This window comes from Rhea pennata, chromosome Z (assembly GCF_028389875.1).
Source record: "Rhea pennata isolate bPtePen1 chromosome Z, bPtePen1.pri, whole genome shotgun sequence".
NCBI lineage: Eukaryota > Metazoa > Chordata > Aves > Rheiformes > Rheidae > Rhea > Rhea pennata.
Genome location: NC_084702.1, coordinates 54,905,212 through 54,929,774, shown reverse-complemented (window position 1 = coordinate 54,929,774; position 24,563 = coordinate 54,905,212). Strand labels below are relative to the sequence as shown.

Sequence of the window (24,563 nt, the reverse complement as noted above, 5' to 3'; positions counted from 1 at the left end):
GACTTGGTAATACCACTAAAATATGTTGAAAGCCAGTTCTGGACATTCTATACGCAAAGGTCTAGTTTATAGTACAGTAACCTTTAAAGTTTACAGTTTACAATAATACTAATTAGGTAACTAGCCTTTGCTTCATATGCGAATTAGTACATCAGCTAATTTTTTCATATGAAACCCTGATTTTGGGGAGAAATAAGGTTGTTCAGTGAAGCTCCTTCGCCCCAGAAATTAAGAGTTTATTAGCACATCTATTCTAGACTTTCAAAACTACTACTAACACCTCAGCAGAAATAAGTAAGCAAAAGAGGAGATACAACTTTCAAATATAGAATATTTTAACACAACTACTGCATTACAGCAGTAGGACTCTCAGCACATCTGTAATTTCAGACTGATGGCTGTTAAGACACCTTATCATGTGACCTATGCTAGTTTGAGCAGCAGCAGCACTCTCTACAAAGAGAGAGTGTTTTGTTTGACTAATCAGAATTTAAAATTAATTTTAATCAACTGATTTTATTTAAGCTTCCAAACCGGAAAGCCTTCACGTATATATTAATCTTGTCTTTAAGTTTACATTTTACCTTTCCTAAACAAGGGTTAATTTTTAAGCTCTATAACTATAAATATATTGATTTACAAATGAATATAGGTTTTACATAGAATTCAATAACTTTAATCAGCAAGCCATGTAATGAAATAGTAAACCAGGAAGCCATGCTATGCACGAACACTTGAAAAAATTCTCTAACATTGACTACACTACAGGTTTTAAGTACATATCCATTCCTAAAAATGAAGGAGTTGTTTCACTTGTACAACACCGCATTTCAAGGACCAATGACTTTTCTAGGAGCATGGAGAGGGAAGAAAGGGTTTATTTTAAACCAAGAAATTAAACAGTGAATGAAAGAAGAAACTTCTCAACTACAAAACTTGGCTATGACATGTGACAAGTATTATTATTATTACTTGGCAAGTCAAACAAAGTATTTTGGTCATTTCGTTTAAAGTTTTAAAAATACTATTAATAAAGGTCAGCAGGAGAACAAGACCTGAAGAAAGATGTTCTCACTTGAACTCTTGATCACTCAGATTTGACTGATATGCTCTCTGAATTCAAAGTCTCTGCATCTACTGTTACACTATTTTAATAAGTCGAACTCCAACTGCTTTAGGTAAGTGGACTCCAGTGACAAGCACACACATCTTAAAGAAATCCAGACCTCCATATGTGAATACTAAAATTCAATGTTGTGCCTATGTTCTTGGCCAGAAAGGAAAGCCAAGGAGTCTTCCTTCAATTCCCACATGATTCAAAGCCCTTGCAAGCCACAATGTATGTGTCATCTTCAGCAATCATAGTTATACACAGAATAGCTACTTGCCCTTTATAAGCCAGCAATATGTTCTTAAGAGGGAAGAAAGTCAGAGTTCCAACCAAAGACAGATTAGAGAAAGCTACACAGTCAAATAAATGAAGGTGAGAAAATACTAAAGAATGCATTAAGAAAAAAAGACTCATCCTTTAGAATGCTTAGCTATGATTACAGAAGAGAAGAGTACATCTTCAATGTAACCAAGGAGAGATATAGATATTAGGAAGTTTCTTGTGTCAGAAATGGGCAGGTTAGCCATCTGATTTAGGCAGAAAAAAAAATTCAAGGCCACATTAGTTTTGAAATTTCACCCCACTTTTTCTTATGGACTGTCCTATGAAACACAGCAGTAAGAAGCATCTTCAATTCATTCCTCTTGCCAAGGTAAGAACAGAGAGACTGTTCTTCATAGGAAATGTTTACCCCACAGACTTGTAACAAGGATTCCATTGGATTCATACTGAAATCAGATCTCTGTCAAATTAAAATAAATAAATAAATAATCAAGAAATGAGGAAAAGAAGAGAACAAAAACAAAAAGTAAAACCAGTTATCATCACACTGAGAGGTGACAAGTGTATATCACTGAGAAACAGACTCAGTGCTAAACACAAACCAGCCATTTAAACTACAGCAGTAGCCTAGGATCTGATACTCAAGTATTTTTAAAAGTACATCATGGTCAAAATTTTAGTTTGAGAAAAATTCTTCTGATATACGACTTTATGGATATATTTATATACATGAAGATATTTATGGAATCTAGGTTATTCAGAAACTTAACAGCTACATGGCCCAGAGTCAGTAATATAGGTCTGGATGGAGTTCTTGCTGTAACACTGAGATTACAGGCAGATGGTCTAAGAGCTGAATAAGACATTTTAGTGTTCATAGATTCTGTGGTAAGTTCTGTCAGCCATATGCTTCAGCCATCCAAAAATATCAGTGTTGCCTCCTTCCATCTCAGTCAACCTGCAAGTATAAAAAAACGACAAAAACATACAGCACAAGGAAAAGAAGGAAAGTGAAGCAGACCTCTGGCATTTGGTACCATCTTTGTTGCCATTAAGTCCATCAATACAAGATTCCCCTCTCAAGCCGCATCAGTTCTATAATAAATCAATGATACAAATATTTCGTCCTCAATAAGCTTTCAATTCTGTTGCAACAGCCTAATAGCAGTTTCAGATTGTGATCGTTTACGGACAGAGCACATGGACGCACACCTACCATCTGTTTGGATGGTACACACTTAACACGTTACATAGATATCATCAATCATTTTAAGGCTACTGAAGTGCTTTTAGGCACTAGTATGTGTCCTCAAACAACTATGCTCCTTCTAATCAGAGCTCATGTGACTCATATTGCAAACGTGAAAGCAATGAGGTTTCTGCAGCTCAGCTGGAGTTCCACCTAAGAACAAGTCTAGGATACAGAAAGTGCCAATGTATAGTCTCTCATTCTGATGAGTCAAATGTCCATAGAAACAGCCACAGGTGTGATGCTATAGTAGCATTCTACCTGAGAGGACAAAATGTTACACAGCTAGCTATTGGAGTGTTTATTACCCTTAACAGCAGAAAAATGGTGTTTCCTACTCATGAGGCAAGATGCTGTTTGCTTGATGTAGTCTGTGATGGCTCCCAGAAATCAAGGTCACCACCTCATTCTAGATTTTCAGCAAGCAGAGACATTAGGATGATGATCCTAATGTGAGACATCAGGATGATGCCAGAATCGTTTCAGAGTGTTATCTTGCAGTGCCGGGGGACAATAGGATAGCCCGTTTTCATGAAGTCAAATCTGGCCTTAAAAAGGGATGCCTATTACCACTTCTCACACTGATCACATACAAGCAAGAATGCCTTTCGTTTAATGTCAAATTGAGTAGTAGCCAGAAAAGAAGAAATACTTTTCAATACCACTTGTAACAGTATTTTGATCAGCTCTGGGCCTGAATATCTTTCCTGAAGGCAATCTGAAGAACCATATAAAAGTGTATCTTGATCCCACAGTTGAGATATCTGATGCTAATAATAGACTTTAGCATCTGGCTAAGCACTACTCTTGTTTTTGCTACATATTTTAAAGTCCTTTCTCCTCTTTCTATAATGACATAGTTCTCACTCTTCAGAATCATGTGAAGATTTCACTAACTCTGCCTTCTGCTCTCAAAAGATATTCAGGTGCAAAAAATGTCGTAACAGAGTCATAAGTACCAATAATGGCTGCAGTTTGCATTCAGCTCAGTTCAGGCAACCCTCTCTCATCACAGCTCAGCCCTGCAGCGCTGGGCTGCCTAGTCTGTGCTGTTCTTTCCTGGTGAGGTTATCTGCTTCACCAAAAGTGGCGCACACTGGTTGTTCAAGCAAATATAGATTCAATAATACATATTTCTGTTTCAGTATCTTCAAGGAGAAGCATTTACCTGACCAAAGGTAATTCTGTCTGGCAAGCCATACGCTTCAAGAGTTTTAAGTGTTCCAGAACGTTACATGCTAAGTTTCCCCTCATTTCCCTCCCTTCAGAGGAAAGGAGGCTGATGGAAGTCTTGCATAGAAATTGAATAGAGAGAATGAAGATGGATTTCAAATAACTTGAAAAGAATCAAGTTCAGCAGGAGTCACACATCAAAGCTTCAGGCTAGTCTCAATTTTACTGCTATCCTGAGTAGGAAAGGATCACTCATTTAGCTCCTCATAAGAGCACTTGTATAGCCAAGTACTAAAAGAAAGTTAAACTTCTGAGAAGTATAAAGGAGTATTACAGTAAGAACAGGTACATGCGCTCTTATTTTCTTATTGCAGATTGAGGCACACTTATTTAGGAAGAGCAATTCCATTAGTGCCCAAACTCTACTCTGTTTGCCAGACTGCAACCGAAAATCTGGCACTGCTAATTGAAAAAATCTAGTAATAGTGTGTAGACAGACAAAATTTGTAATTTTGGTCAGCCAGTAAAAAGGAAATACACTGAGTACAGGCTTAGTAAATAAAAGGGAGAAAGGGTCTTGTCTTGATGAGCTAATTATGCAATAAAAGCACATAAATGTCATTGCTTATAGCAGGTGAACTCTGAGTTGGGCTGTCTATTATTTTGTCAGGACAAACGAAGGCCTCAATGTACGGGAGAAGTAGCCTCACTGGCAAGGAAGGATATCATTAGAGAATCAAAGGTAGCCTAGCTTTACAGCAAGTCCTATATATGCAGGGCAACATGCAACTTTATGTTGTATAGGTATAGCTTAACAAAAGATAGCAAGAGGAGAAATCAAAGCTTCCAATCCACAGCACCCAACACAATTTCAGATTTGATGGGCATCCTGTGTTTTGGGCTTCTTGATAGTCAATCTGATGCAGTATTCTGAGCTATCCAATCTGATAACAATGCTTCACCTCATTCACTCAATTAACCCTTGTGTTCTAATAGCTATTTCAAAAGATAGATTGTCATATAACATTCACCTCTGGTATATTCAGATAGTGACTAAACTTCTGCTTAGCCAACAAATCGCTTCTTCAGAGAGATTAATTTCCCCAACTTGTAATTCATTCATTGCCAAACACTGTCTAAGTAGCTTCCACTTGGAAGCTTGTCATTTAATTTCCCTACTCCCTTAATTTAGGGCAAAGGTACTTGGAAGAAAAAAAAAACACAAGTACAGATCAAAGAGAGATGACACTACCTTTCAGATGTTCCCAAACTGCAACAATATCCAGGGTTATTACATAGTCTGGGATATTGGATCGAATCATACCATCATTACACTGCATTGTGATTTCCTATTAAGGATTCTTCTGCTCTTGATAGTGGAATTCCAGCACTGATTTAATTGCAGGATCAGGAGGTGTTACATAAAATGGCATTACATAGGAAAAGAGCTGAGACAACCAGTTTGTGGGCATATGATAGAGAAGCTGAAAGCAGGAGTGAAACCAGAGGATTAGTTCTTTAAACCCTTTGTAGAGAGGTACAAATTTTTGCACATGGATTGATCAGTAGTCATTATTAGCTAGAATGCACAATCTTGCATAATTAAGCAATAAACTAAATATTGGTCAGCAGTTCAACAGCCTTCCCACACTCTGCAAGATCAGTTTTATTTCAAATACTTTCTTCAAAAGTTTGCTACTTACTATCCAATAAATATGCAATACTTAAAGCTGGAAATGTTCTTTTCATGCTAAGTTTCTTACTGACATTCCTGTACTTAGGGAGTTGTATAAAACTTTCTTCCATTACTCCCACAAGTCAACTGAGCACTGATCAGTTTCATGCTAGCAGCTACCTTTCTACATCATTCATGTATTCAGATACACTCAATGTTTTGACACATCTTCAATCTTCTTTCTGACACGATAGTATACTGTACCAGTTAAAGTTCAAAAGTACTATACTTAAAAGTCCAGCATCAAACACAAACAAAAAAGTAGGGGCTCTTTCTGCTAGAAAAACTCACAAAAGTGTCTCTGTATTGTATTTCTATCCGCATTCTTACACATGAGAACAGAAGAAAATAATCTTTTGCTTCTCAGATGACACTGCTCAGGATCCTTCTATTTTGGTTTTATCTCTTTTAGGAGACCATCAGTTTCTCATTAAAGGATCAGAAATCTTCATGAACAAGTGACACTAGTCAAGATTTAAAACACATTTTGTATTTGTATGCATTAAATCCACATCACTAGTTAAAATACATGTGGAAGCAAAGTTTCTTTCCAAAAAAAGATGTAATAGCCAGGAACTGAAATCAGCAGATAGAGCAGTTTTCCTTTAAAAAAGTTACGCCACAACATTTTAAGTTGCAAACATCACAAGAGTAATAAGGCAAAAATGAGCTATGCTCATAATCACTGTACCACAAGAATGGTAGTGGCCAGTGGATAAACACTACTTTCATCCAAGTCACTCAGTTCTTTTAGCTAACCAGAAAGTTACATTCTGAGGAAAAGAGGATTAAAACACATGATGAAACAAATGTCTGGCTCAAACACCTTATAACTGTACTGAATCAAGTAGCGCTTGGTAGATAAAAACATATTTAGAAATCACACCAGCAATGTCTTCCCTTTCTCTAGGCAAACATCACAGGAAGCGTTTGATACTGGCCTTCTAGGTACACTTAGATTTGACAAAGAAAGGTAACAAAGTAAACATCACTGAGTAGGAAGTTTGACTATTAAAAGTAAATTCATATAGAAATGCTCCTTACAGCAAACTACATTCACATTCTGAAACACACTAAGGTAAGGCTTCCAAGAAGCATCTAGACACCCTCCAACTTATCCGAAAAAAAAAAGAAAAACGGGTGTATTTATTGTGGGGCCAAAAAGCCCTTACCCAAGACTACTTGAACTTCAGAAGGCAGCACAGCTAATAAGAATCAAATAGTCTGATAACAATGAGGTTGTGCAAAACCTGAGAACTTCTCTCCTTTAGGTCCAGAAGGCATTTGAGGGAAAACAGATATTCCAAGATCCCCCTAAAATTACTTTGCTTACAGTGAACAGCACCTTTTAAGAACGTAAACCAATGTGAACAAACACCTGAGGGAACCAGGCTAATAAGAAGGTACTGCAGTCAAGGAACTTTTTATTTTATCTGTTCTTTTCCAATGCTTTCCCTGTGTGGGCTTCAGGGATGTGGAAAAGGATAATGGAGATCCCATACTCTCTGATTCTGGATGCTCAGAGAATAAGGAGTTCCAAGAAAGCATTCCTGAAGTACTGAATCACATTACACAAGCCACTAGGTAACTTCACAGTTTCTTTCGAGATTTTTAAAAAGAGTCAGCAGAGTTTCAAGACTATTACAAAAATAATAATAAAAAAAAATATATAAAAAATTCTAAAGTCACTTCTTGCATATGGCATGCATGCCACAGAACCACTTAGGAGAAGCATTTTCCTTAAATCCACATTACAATACCCTTACAAGGGAAGGAAAAGTAAGAGATTAGGCATCGTACAAAGTAAAACAAGTTATCTTTTTATTGTCTCAGATAACATTATTATCTCATAATTTGGTTTCACTCTAGACATTTAAGATCATGACATTTACTTTATGCATTGATTACTGGAACTCAGTTGTGCTTAGCTTCTTTTTGTAATTCTTAATGTATCTGAATTTAATGGAAAAGGTATTTTGCTGTTGTTTAAATAGGACACTACATGTGTTACGCAGCATTTCAAAATGTAAGGACAGATTAGTCTGATTGGATTACAATTCTGAATTAAGATCAATCTGATTCATCTCTTGGCAGTTATTTTAGTCTATTTAATAATGGTACAGTTCTGGACAATAGTATGTTTGGGAAAGTAGGGGCCCGCTCTTCAAAAACACCTCTGAGAAACTGGAAGTCAGGTAATCAACACCTGACCTCACACAATGGTCTTTTTCTTACTCAGCTTCAAGGATCTTTTAACACCAACATACTGAGAAAGGCCATAATAGAACAGGCTTATGAAAGGTGTTGTCCAGATAACAGTTCAAATTTGAATTCCAATGTTCATAAGAAAACAATCTCATCAAATCCACAGCACCACTTTCAATCCTAGAAATAGTTTATAAAAAGCCATTTCAAATACTGTTTGCAGAGCTAAATGAATTGTTAATGGCACTATCCGGTCAGAAAACAAATCACCACCTGTAGTAACTTTTACTTGGGGGGGAGGGGAGAGGAAGCTCAGGGGAAAAAAAGCAAGCCTTTCTTCATAGTAATATTCCATGTCAAAGTAAAGAACCCTGAATGATTAAGTCATCACATGAACAAGGTCAAGAATTGTAAAAAGGCTTCAACTGATTCATAAAAATACAAAGCATTTTGAAAATAAACTTAAAAGACCATCCTTGAAGGCTGTAATAAAGGCTGTACTCAAGCAGCCTTCTCAATCCCAGCTCATTCACTTTTAGGCTAAAAGTTCATCTCAAACATTATTTTAAACACTAGGATGTGATCTATCTATGAAGAGAACACTCTACTCAGACCTATGACTAGAGTTCCCACATTAGGATCGGGTTGAGTCTATTACTGAAACATGATCCAAAATCAGAGTCACAAAAACTTTATATAGCTGAACAGCGTAGATGGCTACGTGGGCTAGCAGACAGCTAAGTCATCAGGACCATCACGCACTTGTCTCAAATGTAAACTCCTATTCACCTAGGTCCCAGCAACAGCCTAGTAGCATTTCTAAAGGACAGAGAAGGAATCAAACTCGGAGCTTTACAGAAATCTCAAGCAAACTAACAATGTCCTCTATCTCTTGTCTAAGCAAGATAAAATGTAGATCTGAGAGAGGAAATCAACGTTTTGGGCAAGAGGATGAACGGTCTGTATCTTAACTAGAACAAATCTCTGTATCAGCAGTTGTGTTCTCACTATATACAGAGGTGCTAAGCATCTCATACCTTATGTAACAAGTGGTAAGAGCTTCAATATCACTTTTGTTCTTGCAATTTTTACACAAAACCATCCACCAACATGAAAGCTGCATTAGGTCAAATGAATGCCACATTAACTCTGAAACCATATACGGACAGCTTCTTTCTCTGCTCTCCCACAGGTGCGAAGACCTCATTCAGGAATGCATACAGGCATAAACATGACGTGAATAGTCTACAGACATTACAAATTCTCAATTCAGTTTCTCCTTAAAGCTGGTTAGAGAAATTATACCAGAAGGCAACACAGTAGTCTCTGCTTATGAAAACAGGCAGTGTTATCTCAGAGTATGTTGATGCCACCTCACAAACAAAATATTATAGCACAATTATGACAGTCACCACACCCAATACTCTCTGTCAAGCTCAATTATTAAAATTTAGAATGTATTCTTAGTGAATGAGAACAGCTACCTACTTTTGATAATTTAGTGTAAACCTGATCCACCTCTCATTCACAAAGCTCAGGATGTTGTGCAAAATAAAACAAGGTATAATTTCAAGTTAAAAAATAGGGCGGGGGGGGGGGGGGGAGAATTGGCAGAATTGTCCTGAAAAAGGACAGGAAGACAAAATTAAGAAACAAGAAATTGTTTTATTTTTAGAGGGGAAAAAATCCCCAAAGTCTAAGAACATTCATTTACAGATGGCATAAACCAAGCAATGCTTAGAGTGTGAACTATCTGTTTTCTGATACCTGGAAGTTCTACCTCTGACCTGCCTCATGCATCAGATGTCTGGAATGACTGTCTCAAAGTCCCTCAGCTAGAAGCTAGAACTGGCCCACACAAAACAGAAAGATGGATGAAATTAAACAATGCTTTCTCACCTTTTCTTTCAAGGGTACAGACTTAAGTATGGCTAATAGAACAAGAAAAGAAGAGTTTAGATGCATGACTTGGAATAAAGAAGATTGCTTCAGGCATATGAAGAAAGAAGCAATAGAAAGATAATACTCCCTTACACATTGGACTGCTTCTGTTTCAGTCATCCCACATACAAAAGAAAATGATACGAGGAACAGCAGTTATACACATACACTCGAGAAAACAACCAGTTAACAGCAGGGAGCCCTACAGGATCCTGAGCTTAGCTCAGAGGATATTAGAGGAAACCATCCAACCCACCCCAACATTGCAATGCAATGCAACTACATTATCTGCCTGGTTTTATACGTGCCAGTCCAAGAAGGGACAGCTACAGTAACAGCGCACCTGAATGATACTTTCATTTATAGATAAATTAGTAAACCCAAACTTCTTTCACTCAGACATTTTCCAGTTAATCTGGACACCACTTCTCCCAATGAAGGAAGGTTGCCAAGCACCATTTATCCTTGGAAGCACCTTGCAGGCACTTTACACCTCAACCTCCAATGAGCTGAGATCATATTTAAGTCCATCAGCTTGCCTACTGTCTGACTTCCAGAACTGCATGCCATTTCATCAATATTTTTCATATTCTGAGATATCTGTAATGTCCACGTTTGTCCAGATTTGCAATGCTATCTTTACAGATGCATAGTAATATATATATATATATATATATACACACACACATACATATACATATATATATATATATATATATGTAAGTACTTAAAGCTACAGCATGCATGCAAACCTGGTCATGTATTTCCACTAATGAAAAGGCAGCAAGGCAACATATGTTTCCAGGAAGATCCAAGCCTTTGACAGCTATCAAGGCCCACAGAAACTTGAACACACACAGACACACACACACACGCAGTAGCACCACAACAGACTTAAAAACAGCAAGCAATAAGCATCTAGATACAAGAGCCTGAGGAAGCTAGTACGAGGCAGAGAGCTGGGAGCTACATTTTTTCCAACTTAAAAAGGAATTCTTCTGATGCTAGAACTAAACCAATACCCAAGCTACCCACAAGATCTACGGATGCATCTTACAGGCAGGACTGACTGCAACAGCTAACTTTGCAGGCAAAGAGTTTGCAGAGGTAGAGGAGGTCCAAGATTCAGGTCAAAGATAGTTTTGTACACCCTTTGCCTCAGTGAAGTGAGGATATTTAAGACATGTTTTATTAAATATTACAGAATGTCTACATTCAGGAGTTGTCACCTAAGTGTATCTTTAAGCACAGCTATCTCAGCAGCAGTTGCAAAAGCCGAATCCAAGTTAGTCACACCTGGCATCAAACTGAGCTCTCCTGCTCATACGGTAGCTGTCAAATTATCTTTAAGTTATCCGTCTTCAGATTTCTCTTCATTCATGTTTTTTGAATAAGAGATTGGAAGCTTACTTCTGTAGCTCCTTCTGCTGGGATGGTATGACCATAACGCAAATACGAACTTCCAACAGTATGAATGTTAAGTCTCAGATGGGCTCTGAGATATAGGTGCTTCAAGGTACTCATTTTTTTTTCCCTTAGCCAACATTATTGGAAATGCTGTGGGACAGACTGCTAACACAACCTTCTTCAGGAAGGGGAAGGAAAGAACACTTTTCCAGTTGCATTAAAGACAGTTATCTAATGAGTTCACTGCATTTTTTCCTATCAGTCCTAAGGGGATGCAGGAATACAGCAGCTAGTGAATGGCAGTTCCAAAGGTCTCCTTGCCTTGCCTGGGCAGGACTAAAGAGGGATGATTGACCAACATACAGCCCTCAGGCATCCCTCATTAATCCTGCCCAAGCAAGGTAACAGGATACTGGGATCTTGGCAAGTACTATGAAAACGACCAACACTTGACTAGACTCTGGCACCTTCAATATTCTGAAAATTCCTAAACTGGAAATGTAAGAACAGCTGCCTTGGACAAAAGGTTATTACTGTGCAAATATTTCACTGATGCAGAATAAGAGCTTCTCTGAAGCAACAATTGCTTCTCAGAAGTTACACAAATGACCTATCTGATGTACCAGTAAGAGATATCATACACACTGATCCCAACCACCTACTTTTACAAATTAACTTCCTAGATCCCTAGCCCTCTAGAATTCATTTTTTTCCCAAATATAACAGCTTTATAGCAACTATTTTGTAACCATAAATCTCTCTTACCCTTAATTCCATCTGAAATTGGTGTAAATAACCAGGGAGGTTACGTATAAGGAGGAAAAAAAGGCTATGGGATAATCTGAGATGACCTGTTGGAAAGCAATTTTTACACATACTTAAAACATCAAGCAGAGAATGGAATGAGTAAGGTGAAATTAGCAAGCAAGCCAGTATTAAAAAAAAAATAAGTTGAGGAAAAAGCTGTGGAACAACCTTCTCACCATATCCTTTGTATAAAGTCCAGATCCCACTAACAGAGTTTGATTTTTTTTTTTTTTTTAAACTGTCAACAGTATAAAGCACCTGAACAATTAAAGTGAGATAGCACATTTAGGAAGTAGGTTTTGGATAATTTAGATCTATGCTGGCACTTTACTCAAAAATCTTGGCTGATTCATTTTTTTTTTTAAAGTCTTTCTCTCAAACTCGAGATATGTCCCCAAGGCCTTAAAAGTTGATCAAGAGCTTCCTATATAGAATACCGCAAAACACTGGGATATACTCCAGCCTTCAAAAACGAAAATATATTTTCCTCCTCCTCTCTCTTCCTTTCCTCCCAAAATAAGCTAACAGCAATAACCAAAACACTAGTTCAAACAGAAGATAAATGTTGTTAGCGATGCTTTGAATGTTACAGGGCCACACATACATCAAATCTAATTCAAAGTGAAAAACGAAAACATCTGAAAACTCAGAGAAGCACTAGGAGGCAGAAGAAAAAAAACAGTGGTAGCATGGTACCAAGGGAAAAAAAAAGAAAAAAGAAAAACCAATCCAACATATTGGTAAACAAAAGTTAAAAAGCCAGAAGAGCTGCTAACACAAATCATAAAACAAATTTCTATTATTGACAAAGACCTCACAAATCAGTAGTTGTACTAAACTGTGGGGGGAAAAAGGGAAACCACCGTTTCACAAACCCTAATCATTACTAAGGAACTGTCCAAATTTAACAACTGTGAAAGGCACACAGTGTGCCACACAGTCTGCGCTAACGATCATAAGAATAAGCCAACAGAAGGAGACAGTGGAGCTCCAACTGTATTTTAATAGAACTAAGACTTCAGAATGAAGATTGTAATAGACAGCATCTTCAGACCACTCCTGTATGTGATCTGCTAAATATTTAACAGGCTGATAAACAACATTTCCAGAGCACTAGTAAGATCATGATCATATCTGGATTGAGCAGCAAGCTTTATGATGTGTACATACATAATTAGAAGCTTATTTGTTACCTTACATCACTATTCACCTGAAGCATAAAATTACTCTGTAATTTAGCTACAGTCCAATGCAAGCATGATGCTCCCACATTTCTGGGAAGATTACATAGGACATTTAGAATGGAACTTATTCCAAGAACTTAAAACAACTTATTGATAACAGTAAGTTATCAGATCTTTTACCAGAAGGATATCTGAGAGCGTAAACAGGGTTCTATGGAGACTGTAGGAATCGGTTCCCTACTTCTTTCAAACTAAAGAAATTCAATTCAAAGTCAAAAGAAGAGTATCTAGAATCAAAAAAAAAAAAAAAAAAAAAAGCAAAAGTCAATACCTCAAGAACTTACCTTCAGACTTTAACTTCGTAAGAACAAAAATCAGGTAGTTGTTAAAATCTGGATACTGATTGAGTTGTTCTAGTTTCTGGAGAGAAAGACTGTTAAGGAAAATTGAATCTTCACACACAGCAGAGAGCTTTCCAGATACAATAACTATTAAATGGAGTTATATACTTTTACTGTTGCATTTCATATAGCTGTGACTACAAGCCCACAATGTACAGAATAAGATCTATTTGAAAATAGTTCATGTAGTTTTAATACAAAAGCTTCTCCCCACACACAAAAAAGGCATTTCAACACCAAAACACAAGTACTTATTTGATAAACTGTTCACTTACTTTGTATTAGACATACATTTGTTTATGATGCTAACTAGCTGCAGCCTCAGCTTTAAAAGAATTAATTTAATTGTAAATGGCCACACACTTTGTACCACGCAATTTATGCTTATCCACTGTCTCAAAAAAAAAAAAAAAAAAAAAAAAAACTGTGTTTCTGTATACATGCTTGTTTTCTAGAGTATCAGCTCTCTGAATGAGCATCTTACTAGCAATAACAATTTCTCTGCTAAGTCCTTGGGGAGACTGCAGGAAGACTTATGTTTCTGAACAGTTATAATGGTACAGAGTTGTTTTTCTAAATAAAATTTGTCATTTCTTCTGGCTCAAATTTGCAAGTATTCTGCTGCTGCATGGTTAGAACAATGATCTCCCATTCTCCTTAAATCCTGCTTTCAAACTCCGGTATTAATTGATACTCTTCCGTTCAGCAAGACTATTAAGTCATTAGTATGCAGTGTCATCTTTGAGCTACCCCCACACTGATGAAATCTAGTAGGTTTAAACAATCAAAATCTATTTAGGCAAAATCAATTTTTAGAAGAAGTAAGAAGAATAACTGCTTCACAGGCAGTTATTTTACTGACTGATTAGTTGAATCACTAAGCAAAGTATTGAAACCTTAGCTAAATACATCTACTTAGCACTTGATGGTCCAGTAAGTCCCTTACAGCCCCAAAGGATCTTTTCCTTTCAATGACCAACAACCAGTTCATCTAGTCTCAGTCACAAACTTACAAAGCTCCGTTTTCAGATATGTAGGTCGCTTGAATCAAATAGTAACTTCACCAGAGAGGCCTGCTATCTTTTCCACTTAATAAAAGAGGAAAGCATATCCTTATCAGAGCCCCAAGCTTCTTTGCTGTGAAACACACAGGAAATCAAATGTAAACAGAAGGATGGCTGTAGCAAGCGAAATTAATACAAAGCGCTCTACAACCCCTAGAAACAAAACAACATACATCTGAAGAGAGTTGTCAAAGGTGCCATGTCAAAAAGGAGTTTTAGGAAAGGCCAAGCAGGGAAGCAAGTTTCAATTTTTTTCCCCCCAAACTTCAGAAATATAATCATCAAAGCAGTCAGACATTACTAATAGCCATGAACCTGCTACGGCCCAAATAAGATGCAGCAGTGGAAACAAGCAGAAAGGACTGGAAGAGCTGTATTAAATAGAAAACTTAATTAGAATATTCCTAATCGCTTTAGGAACCAAAGGACATGCTATAGGTCACACTTTCTTTCTTTACTGCTTCTTCATTCATTTTACCTTCCCTACATCCCTCAAGATCTATTCAAAAGGTTTCAGTATTTAATATTTGAAAGGGTCACAGATTCAGAATTTTCTTAATAAAATTTTGGCTAACCTGTTCTTCCCATTTAATTATATTTGAATTACAAGCACTTGAACATGCAAAAAATGCGTCAAAGAAAAAGCATGACAGAGTCAACACACAGATATTCTTATAAAATAATGGATTAATAGTCCTTTAAATCTTAAACTGTAAATCCCCATCCTGCTTGGACACGCTACTAAGTAGCATCCTACAATACAACAGCCATCACAAAGTTTTGTGGAAAGAAAATCAGAAGATTTTTTTTTTTTGCTTAAATTATAGGACATTGCCTGTCAAGCTGTATCAAAACATCTTCCTAAATTGACTTATAATAAAATGGTAAAAATGTGCCACTTATCTAACCTTTACAGGCCAACATAAGATGACTTTGTGTGAGGATTTCCTTGAAAATGCAGGTACTGCTGCACAGCAGGGAGTTCCCAGTGCCATTTAAGAAGCATTTTAGATGCAGGTTAACAGCATTATGTTTAGTCAGTTCCGACTCATCCTCAAAACACCATTCACAATGTCCATCCTGCATGTACACTGCTATTTTTAACTTAATAGTATCTGATTTGTTTATTTATTTGAAATGGAGGTTTAAATATAATTTCTCATTAAAGCTACTTTTGCTGAACACTTTTATATTTGAAATACTAAACACTAAGTGTGGTGTTCACTCTGCATTGTCAGAATACTTTGCTGAGTCAGCTACTTCTATACAGGATTTTTCAAAGCAAGCAACAACTTAAAAATCAAAAACATAGTTGTAATAACAGAACAACTGACACTGAAGCAGAAGCAGGAGCAGAAGTCTTCCTGAGTTTGGCTGCATCTGTTAGAAAAGCCTAGAAGTCAGGCAAATTTGGCTTCAAACTAGATTCTTAACCTGAAAAAAATATTTACGCTCACCTACATGAATAAGTTCTGTTGCTTTCGCTGAAGAACTCCAAGCAAATGCCTTAAAAGGGAAAAAAAAGAGGTATCTAGATAATAAACTATTTCAGGTAATTTCAAAAGGACACCTAGGTATTTCAAAGCAGCAATAGGGTAAGCTAGAAGAAATGGCAGATCAGAGATTTGTTTTCTGAAGACTTTATGCTTCTAATAGTCTTACTTAGAAATTTCCTCTCCGAACCTTTGTTCCGTACAGCCCTGCCATTTCACCGCTCCCACAACGAGAAGAGACCCGGGGGTGCAAGAACCCCCAGCGCTAACGCTAAGCGGACCGCAAGCGGCACACGAGGCCGAGCACAGACGACTCTCCCCCTCCCGTCAGCTTTCAGCAGCTTCAGGGGCAGCACTCGAGGCCCCCGCGGCGCAGGAGGCCGCGCACTGTCAGAGCCAGCAGGCCGAGGCGGCGGCGCACGCAGCGGCGCCGCCGCCGGGCGCTCCCCGCACCGCCTCCGGCTTTCGCTCTGAGCCCGCACGCCGGATCAGGCCGGCGGCGCGGCGCGGCGCGGCCCCCCCGCAGAGGCGGCGCGGCCCCGCGGCGCGGCCTCTTGGCGGGATGGCGCGTCGGGCCGCGCCGCGGCTGGGGGCTGGGCGCTGGCCGCGGCCCAGCGCGGGGGAACCCGGCCCCGCGGCAGACACCGAACCCGCCGCGCCGCGGCCAGGGCTTTAAAAAGAAAAATCCTCCCCTTGGCGCCGGGCTCGCAACAGGTGCCCGCGCCGCCGGCGGGCGCGGCGGCCCCAGGGCCCGCAGGCCGCCGGCCAGAGCCCGCGCCGGGCCCGGCCGCGCCGCCGGCCTGCGGGGCGGCGCCGCCCCGGCCGCCCCTCTCCCCGCGCCCGCCCGTCCGCCCGCTCCCCGCCCGGCGCGGCGCGGCGCGGCCGCGGCGGCCCCGCTCTGCCCTGCCCGCCCGCCCGGCGGCGCGGCGCGGCGCAGGCCTCGGCCAAGGATACTTGTTGCACGGCTCTCTGCGTGGTGGTGTCCGGGGACTGGGACTCCTTGAGCAGCTGCAGGATCTGCTGCAGCCCCTGCTCGTCAGGCTTCCACTCATACTCCATCTTGGCTCGCTGAAAAACACCAGACAACGGGCGGCCGCCCTGAGCGGCGCGGCAGGCCCAGGCGGAGGGGGCAGGGAGCGAAGGAAGGAAGGAGGCAGGCGCGGAGGAGGGAGCGAGGGAGGGAGGGGGCAGCGCGCCGCCCGGCCCGGCCCGGCCCGGCCCGGCCCAGCCCGCTCGCGCCCCCGCCGCGCGCCCCCGCCCCGGGCCCGGCCCCGCCGCCCGCCGCCCGGCACCGACCTGCTCCCCGCCGCCGCCCGCCGTGCGCCGCGCCGAGCAGACTGAGTCACGGCGAATTTGCGATCCGGCCCTAAGAGCCGCGCCGCGTCCTCCTGGGTCCTAGCGCCAGGCGCGCCTCCGCCCACCCGCGCCGGCTCGGCCCCGCCGCCGCCGCCGTCGGCCTCTGCCTCGTGCGTCCCTCAGCGTCAGGAGCCTGGAGGCGACACGAGACGCCCCGCACGTTCAGCGGCGCCCCCCGCGCACCGCCCGGCCCGCAGCGCGCCTGGCGCCGGCGGGCCGGGGGCGGCCGCCCCGGGGGAAGCGGCGCCCCGTGAGGCAGGCCCCGGGGCTAGGAACGCGGCGCCGCTGCCGGCCGCCTTAGTGGTACGTCAGCTGCCTCGCGGCTGGGCAGATTTCGGAATTTCTCGGTTTCACACAAAATGGGGGAATAGTACCAGCAGGGTCATGCTCTAGGTGACCCTGCTGAGCAGGGAGGGTTGGACTAGATGATCTCCAGCGGTCCCTTCCAGCCAGCTACGCGGGGGGGGGGGGGGGGGGGGGGGGCAGGGGAAGGAGCTCAAAAAACCCTACTTTGAATACCTGTTACATGTACTTAGTATCAAAAAACATATCTGAGAAGATCTCAGGTCAAAAACAGCTACAGATATATCTGTATATTTTTATCTGTGTATATTTGTGTATATAACTTTTATATACAATTATATATAAATGTTAATGGACAAAATAAGAACACACACTGCTTGAAGCTGTTCTAAAATATGAAAGTGAGAAACAGTAATTCCATAGCTTTTACATTCTTATTTTTAGTGGTTGTGTTTGTAAGCATCCCACTTGTCTAACAGAGAACTAATCCCACGCTCTGCTTCCTCTCCCATAGCCCAGTGCTGGGTACGGATGCCACATGTGCCGCACATCACAGTCCTAATTCTACAGAGGCATCTTGGACAAACGTGGACCCCAGGCTATCTGCTGCAGAGCTTTTGGTCTCACCTCCCCACCACTTTCAACTAGATAAGCATTTAAATTACAGTCCCTTGTCCAGCCCAAGCTGCTAACAAGTGTCCTGAGCCAGCCTTCCCTTCACTACTGTGGGCCACCACCACCATGGGAGGAGCCAAAACTCGTATGTATAGCAAAACTAGCATGTATAGCATAGTCTCCAGCAAACAAGGGAAGTGCCACAGGGCAGTAGGCAACTAGGAAGACAGTTTTTGTAATGAGTACAGTGAAAAAGAGTATCTGATGAATCAGGAAAGCATGTATGCTGGAACAAGAAGCAGGAAACAGCTAAACAGCAGTAAAGTATGCAGCAGAGAAGGGAAGAGAACAGAATCAATGTGAAGAACAAATATAAATTAAGAAAAAAAACAGGGTACTTCTCTTAATCTCTTCTGTTCAAGGAATTGCCAGTTATCAGTTTGGAAGACAGACTGTAAAAATATCTCAGCTCTTGAGAGCGTACAGTACAGAAATCCCTACCAGTTGGACTCAGTAAGATAGGAGGGTGAAGACTTGCTACCAACTACTAGGAAAGGACTGGCACAAAGGCTATGCAAGATTTTCATGAAGACTGGGAACTTCCATTAGTTTCTCTTCTAGTACAGAATGGTGTCAAGCAAGAGATCTGTGTTAGCCAGGCCTAGGCTGTTAAAAATCTATGTTCATGGCTCACAACATACAGGCAGGAGAGCTCTCCATAGTGACACCTACACAGCTGGAGCAGAGGAGACATGAGACCAGGCAGATCTAAGACATGCTAATTTGTACCTCATTCCTCTAACTGCTGCCTTACCTGAAGCTTTTAGAAACTATAAGATTTTAAACCCACTGTCAAAGTCGGTTGAAAATGATTGAGAGCATCAGAAGTTACTATTCAGAAGTTATGACACAAGGATTACATCTGTTTAATTTTATTAGGAAACCACATTAGAAAGTGCACTAGACAAAAGTTACATTTAGATATGGGAAACAAGGGAGAAGACCAGAAAGGAAGGCTGAGGGACAGAACAGGAAAAGACAGGAAGAAAAGCAGGCCATAGATCCTTAAGTAAGGAAAACTGATACATGTTTCCTTCCATGAACATGACCAGAACTAAATCCCTGTAAGACCTTACTGCACTAGAAGATAGACACAGAGGTCTACAAAGTAGAGTAGGAGGGCCTGTACAATTAGTGGGGATATCTAAAAGCTTCTTTCAACCCTTCTCCAGGGTTGGCTCCTCCTTAGATTCCATACAGTATCCTTTGCCACTAGGAACTGCTCAAAATATACAGAAATCAAAGCAGGTACCTCGCTGGATAACTTCAAGGTGGTGGTCAAGAAGAGAAGGTATTCGAATGAGTCGAGGAAGTATTTCAGAAAAGAACATACAGTGAAAAAAAAAACTTATAAAAGCTGCTTCTTTCCATATTCTTTGCCTCTTTGTTTGCTAGTAGGTGTTTCCCTCAAGCAAGAACCTCTTATGTAGAAAGGAACTGGGAATTACGTTAGAACTAAGTCCTAGTCAAAAGCACAAAAGCTACCCACCCAAACATATGATGGCCTAATTTATCCCATTCCATCAGCAGGATGCACCAGAAATAAATTTGGAACATTGCATTTGTAAGTGTTAGCCCATTAAAGACAAGAGGCTTACACAAACGGTCACGTTAACCTTTGATTTCTCTAATATCCAAGCCTCAAATGTCACAGTCTAGCCTGAATCTATCGGTATCACACAGGCCATAATTTTCAAAAAGATTACCAAAAAAAACAAACTAGTCAATTTAACTTGTTTTGCTCTCCACAAACCCTGCCTTGTTTAACTTGTGTTTCCAACTGAGTCTACTGCAAGGGGAATTTTATATTTTTGGTTTTGTTGCTAATAGTCTCTTCCCTTTCTCCCCCAGAAGGTCCTACTAGAACAACCTGAAATGACACCTTTTAGGCATTTGTCATACAAGATGACAGATATGACTGAAATTTGTAAAACTGCTAACTCATTCAAAATCAACCAGAGTACTAGCTCTCAATGTACAAGCCAGGATTCAAATCGTGCCTCTTCCTGACTATGATGAAACCAAATCATTCAGGAAAGTGTCCTTTCCTATTACACTAGTTTTTTTAATGTCTCCTGCTGACTTGTTTTTTACTGCATTATAAACACATTAATGAGAACTAAAATCATAGAATCACAAAATAGTTGAGATTGCCAGGGATCTCTGGAGATCACCTAGTCCTACCCCCCTGTTCAAGCAGGATCAGCTACAGCAAGTTGCTCAGGAACATGTTCCCATTAGGTTTTGAATGGCTCCACAGAGGGAGACTCTACCACCTCTCCAGGCAATTTGTTCCAGTGTTCAATCACCCTAGAAACTGTTTCCTAATCAGCTCCCTATACAATAATTATCAATTAATATTTAAATATTTTACACAAATGAAGATGCTTCAATAGTTAGGAGACTAATGACAGAATCTATTTTCCCCACCTCTGCAGCAATTTTAGTGCACTGACAGACATGAAAGCCTCTGCTGCAAATCTCTGCTAACATCCAGCCGGAAAAGAGATTTGAACAACTAGCAAGATGTCCCATCTCTCAAATGCCATAGCCTCCAAGCTGTATCTCTGGAAAATAGAACTCGTTACTGAAACTTTTCTAGCAGCTTTGAAAGTAGTTTCAAATAATTTTCCTCTAATCAAAATTATTCCTCAATTTTGTCCTAATTTCAAAATAATTTTTAGACAAGCAGTTATAGCCACTTTAGCATTTACACATTTTCCCCTATCTTTAGTTTTACTACATCAGTAATATTAATTTCTTTTTCTTTTTGAGAAGGAATTCTAATGAGCTACCTTCAGTCTCATCAAAAAGTACAGGCACTACTATCAGTAAAACTGGTATTTAATAATAGGCACCAATCATTGAATCTATTGTAAGGATATCCCAGGCTTGCATGTATTGCAGACTGTTTATAGTGTCTCTCTCTATGTATAGAAGTGTTCTATACACAGAGAAAATAATTGATATTCCATAATAGCCTGAAATGAGAGGTTTACAGAGAGCTAAGAGTGATATGAATTAAGCTAAGCAGAAAAAAGCTCTCATAACACAGAATAACTGTCTATATGAAGAAGCTCATACAGAATAGCTGTCACTAGATTACTTTGCAATGCCCTCCGCCTGAAGACATGCCTTAAACATTCACTTAAAAAAAATACTCTTAGACCTCGCATCCAAAATTTCAAAGGAGAATCCATTCTAAAAAATCCACTGTAGTCTTCCAGAGTTCAGCCATATGACACCAGGCTAATACTTAAAATGGAGTCTCAAAATTGCTTTATGTTTGTGGAGAGTTATATAAATAAATTGGCCATAAAGACTATAAGCTTACTGACTTTCTGGCCAATGCAAAAGTAACTAATTTCACTGTTTAAAGTAAAATTATGTAAACATTCCAAAAAAAAAAAAAAAAAAAGGGGGGGGGGGGAAGGAAAACGAAAAACCCTGAACACAGGACTTCATCATAAGGTTTGCACAGATTGTATAAAGTTCCCAGAGGCAGGAGTGGGGTCTCCTTATGGTAATTAAGCATGCAACAAACCTTTTAAGAGTTCTTCAATGTCAGAAGATGACAAAAAGCTACATAAGACAGTATCTATAGAAAATCCGCATGGATCTGATGTCCAGTACATTGGCTTCAGGGTCAAGTAAAATTTGTGTGGAAGATACCAAACTGAGAATTCACCTCATTTGTAGGCTTAATTTATTTTTACAAAAAAAAAAAAAAAGTTTTGTAGAAGATTTTCTTCTATCTGGGAGGAGCAATCAAACTGTCAGCAACATTTAAAGCTGCAAACGCACATATGGGCTTTCAGATAATATAATTTCAGGTTTAGATACAACAGGTTTATCTGACCTTAATCTCTTACTATAATGGCTGCTAGAACAAGAGTAGAACAAGAAGCTGAAGAAACATTAGAAGAAAGTATGTTATCTTCCTAACCTCTTAAGCCAATTAATCTCTAACTTTTTTTTGTCTTACATTGCGTATCATACTAGAAATTGTGTATATATGCACAATTGACCCCATAGTATGACATCTTGTAATGAAGCTAAACTCAAATTTCCTGGAACACTGGACACTTCAATATTGGAGGAAAATAAATCTGTAATATGATTTGCTCTCTGTGGAATGATGATAATGGATTTTTCCTGAGAGTACCTGTAGTTATGAGTTAATCTGCTCAGGAAATCTGCTAGACTTGCTTGTGAGAAACAGAACTACCGTAGCTCACGTTGTAACATCATCATCTGTAATTTCATAGCTTCTTGTCCCAAAAGTAAAGAGCAGAATCTGTTTATTTTTACAGATAAAGTCCATAAAAATATGCACTGTAGAATCCTACTGGGCAGATGAAATATTATGCCTGATAATCTGACAGCTTGTAATTAGAGTCTTTGCACAGAGAATAGCAGACAGAAGTAACTTTTTTTTATTATTTAATGGATGCCTCTGATTACTCCTCATGTATCCAGAAGTTTAGGAGAATGCATGGAGCAATATACCTTCTATATATACACTAATGGGTAAAACCATCACACCATTGCAGACATGATGGATGATGAGCCACAGTGTGCATGAGCCTTAGATGTGTTGTGGAATATTTAATTAAGATTTAATGCAAATTAAGTCTTACAAACAACACTACATAGCCCAGGCTTACATGTAAGTCAGAACTGAAAACCAAGTCTGTTGCAGTTGTTGGATTCAATTAGATAATTGGCATTATCAACTGCAGAAACAGAAAAGTGTTAAGCTTCCACCAGTTTGGAAATGAGCAGGAATGCTTTGAATTATATTTTGATAGGATGAAACACTATTCTTGTTAGAAGTCCAGCTTATTGAACAAATAATAGGCATAGTGCAAAACTGCAAAGATCCAATTTAAAATGCCTTGGATCAATTAATCTTCTCAAAGATATATATGAATGCAGTCTTTTCAAATGAGCTTGTTACTTCATTTCTGCATCTTTAAAATTCACATTACTGTAGAGATACCAAATGGAAAGACCTCGTATTGCTAATGATTTGACCCACTGTAATCACATGCTCTTTCTGTTGTCTGAATATATATTAATTTGGTAGCATACATGCTTAATGCTAACGGTAATAAACCAATCTGAAACTGAACGAAGGGCTGCTGAAAAATCATCAGCTGCTAGATCCGATACCTTCTGTCACAGACTCATCATCTGAAGTCTAAAATAGGATAATCCCCCCCCCCCTTCTGCCCCCTCTGAACAAAACCTTCTTTCTTCAAATTCTAGAGTACTCTACAGATCTAAAGAAAGGATATGAGCGTCCTAATTGTCCAGCACAAGATGGCTTTTGAAGACATGGAAAATAAAGGATAACTAAGGACTTGAAGGTCAAATTGGAAAGCTCCGTTCTAGGTAACAAACCTCATTCATTATTGTAACAGTACAAACTTCTTGTAAAGGAGTAAGTGGGTATTCAAAAGTAGGAGTAATTCTTGAGGGTTCAGAGTCTTATATGAGTCTTAAATTTCACATGTGTAATTCAGGGTATGCTTAAATCTTTCAGGTATACCAAGATTGTCAGGTGCACATGAACTTACACATCGCTCTGTTTAAGAAGTTATGTTTCCTTCTCTTAGCTGTAGGAGCCACACTGCAAGATTTTAGCTTGATTTCGGATTCTGTAATTGACAGTTCAGGATGTCTTAAGGCAATAGCAAAGTTTTGCACAGGTTTTGTGCTTGCCCCTCATTAATAGCTCAATACTGTGACTTCTTTGAAATACCCAACAGGTAGCTGAAATAATTTAAAAAGAAGTTACTGCTGAAAAAGGCACATCCACGGATGAGAGTGATAGAACACTGAGGGAAAAGATGCCATTCTCGAAATTCTAACATTTACTTTTGTCCCATTACCTTTTCCATCCTTGTCAACAAAATGAGGTTAGTTTTAAAAAAAAGCAGGGGGGAGGGGTGAGATTCATATCTCCTCTTGTTACATGTTTGAAAAAAGTAGTCCTAACCCTGAAAGCCCAGGAAGAAAAGTCAGGGAAGAAGAGACTTCATGGTGCACTGTACAGAAGGCTGTTTCAGCTGTGACAGACAGAGAGCAGTTCAGCTGCGACAGACCGAGCCTTTGCCATGCATGTGGCATGTCTCTTTTTTCAAAGACTTTGGGGGGGGGGGGGGGGGCGGG

General features: G+C 39.9%; 1 protein-coding gene and 1 long non-coding RNA gene across 3 annotated transcripts in view; one reads left to right on the top strand and one right to left on the bottom strand.

Moving 5' to 3' along the window:
• TNPO1 (transportin 1) overlaps positions 1 to 24,563 on the bottom strand; it is a 77,740-nt gene that overhangs the window by 42,903 nt on the left and 10,274 nt on the right. Inside the window, exons 2-4 of one of the 2 annotated variants that reach the window (XM_062599135.1) lie at positions 17,349 to 17,541; positions 17,007 to 17,120; positions 13,439 to 13,514 (exon numbers count right to left, since the gene is read on the bottom strand). In XM_062599135.1, coding sequence (XP_062455119.1) covers positions 13,439 to 13,514; positions 17,007 to 17,111 — 181 coding nt within the window. In that variant the 5' untranslated portion in view covers positions 17,112 to 17,120; positions 17,349 to 17,541. Of the gene's footprint in view, positions 1 to 13,438; positions 13,515 to 17,006; positions 17,211 to 17,348; positions 17,542 to 24,563 lie in introns of those variants that run through there. The other variant, XM_062599134.1, reaches the window with a different exon arrangement.
• LOC134153560 (uncharacterized) lies at positions 17,622 to 19,758 on the top strand. The gene is made up of 2 exons (XR_009961166.1): positions 17,622 to 17,711; positions 18,226 to 19,758. It is a non-coding gene; the product is annotated as an uncharacterized LOC134153560 (long non-coding RNA).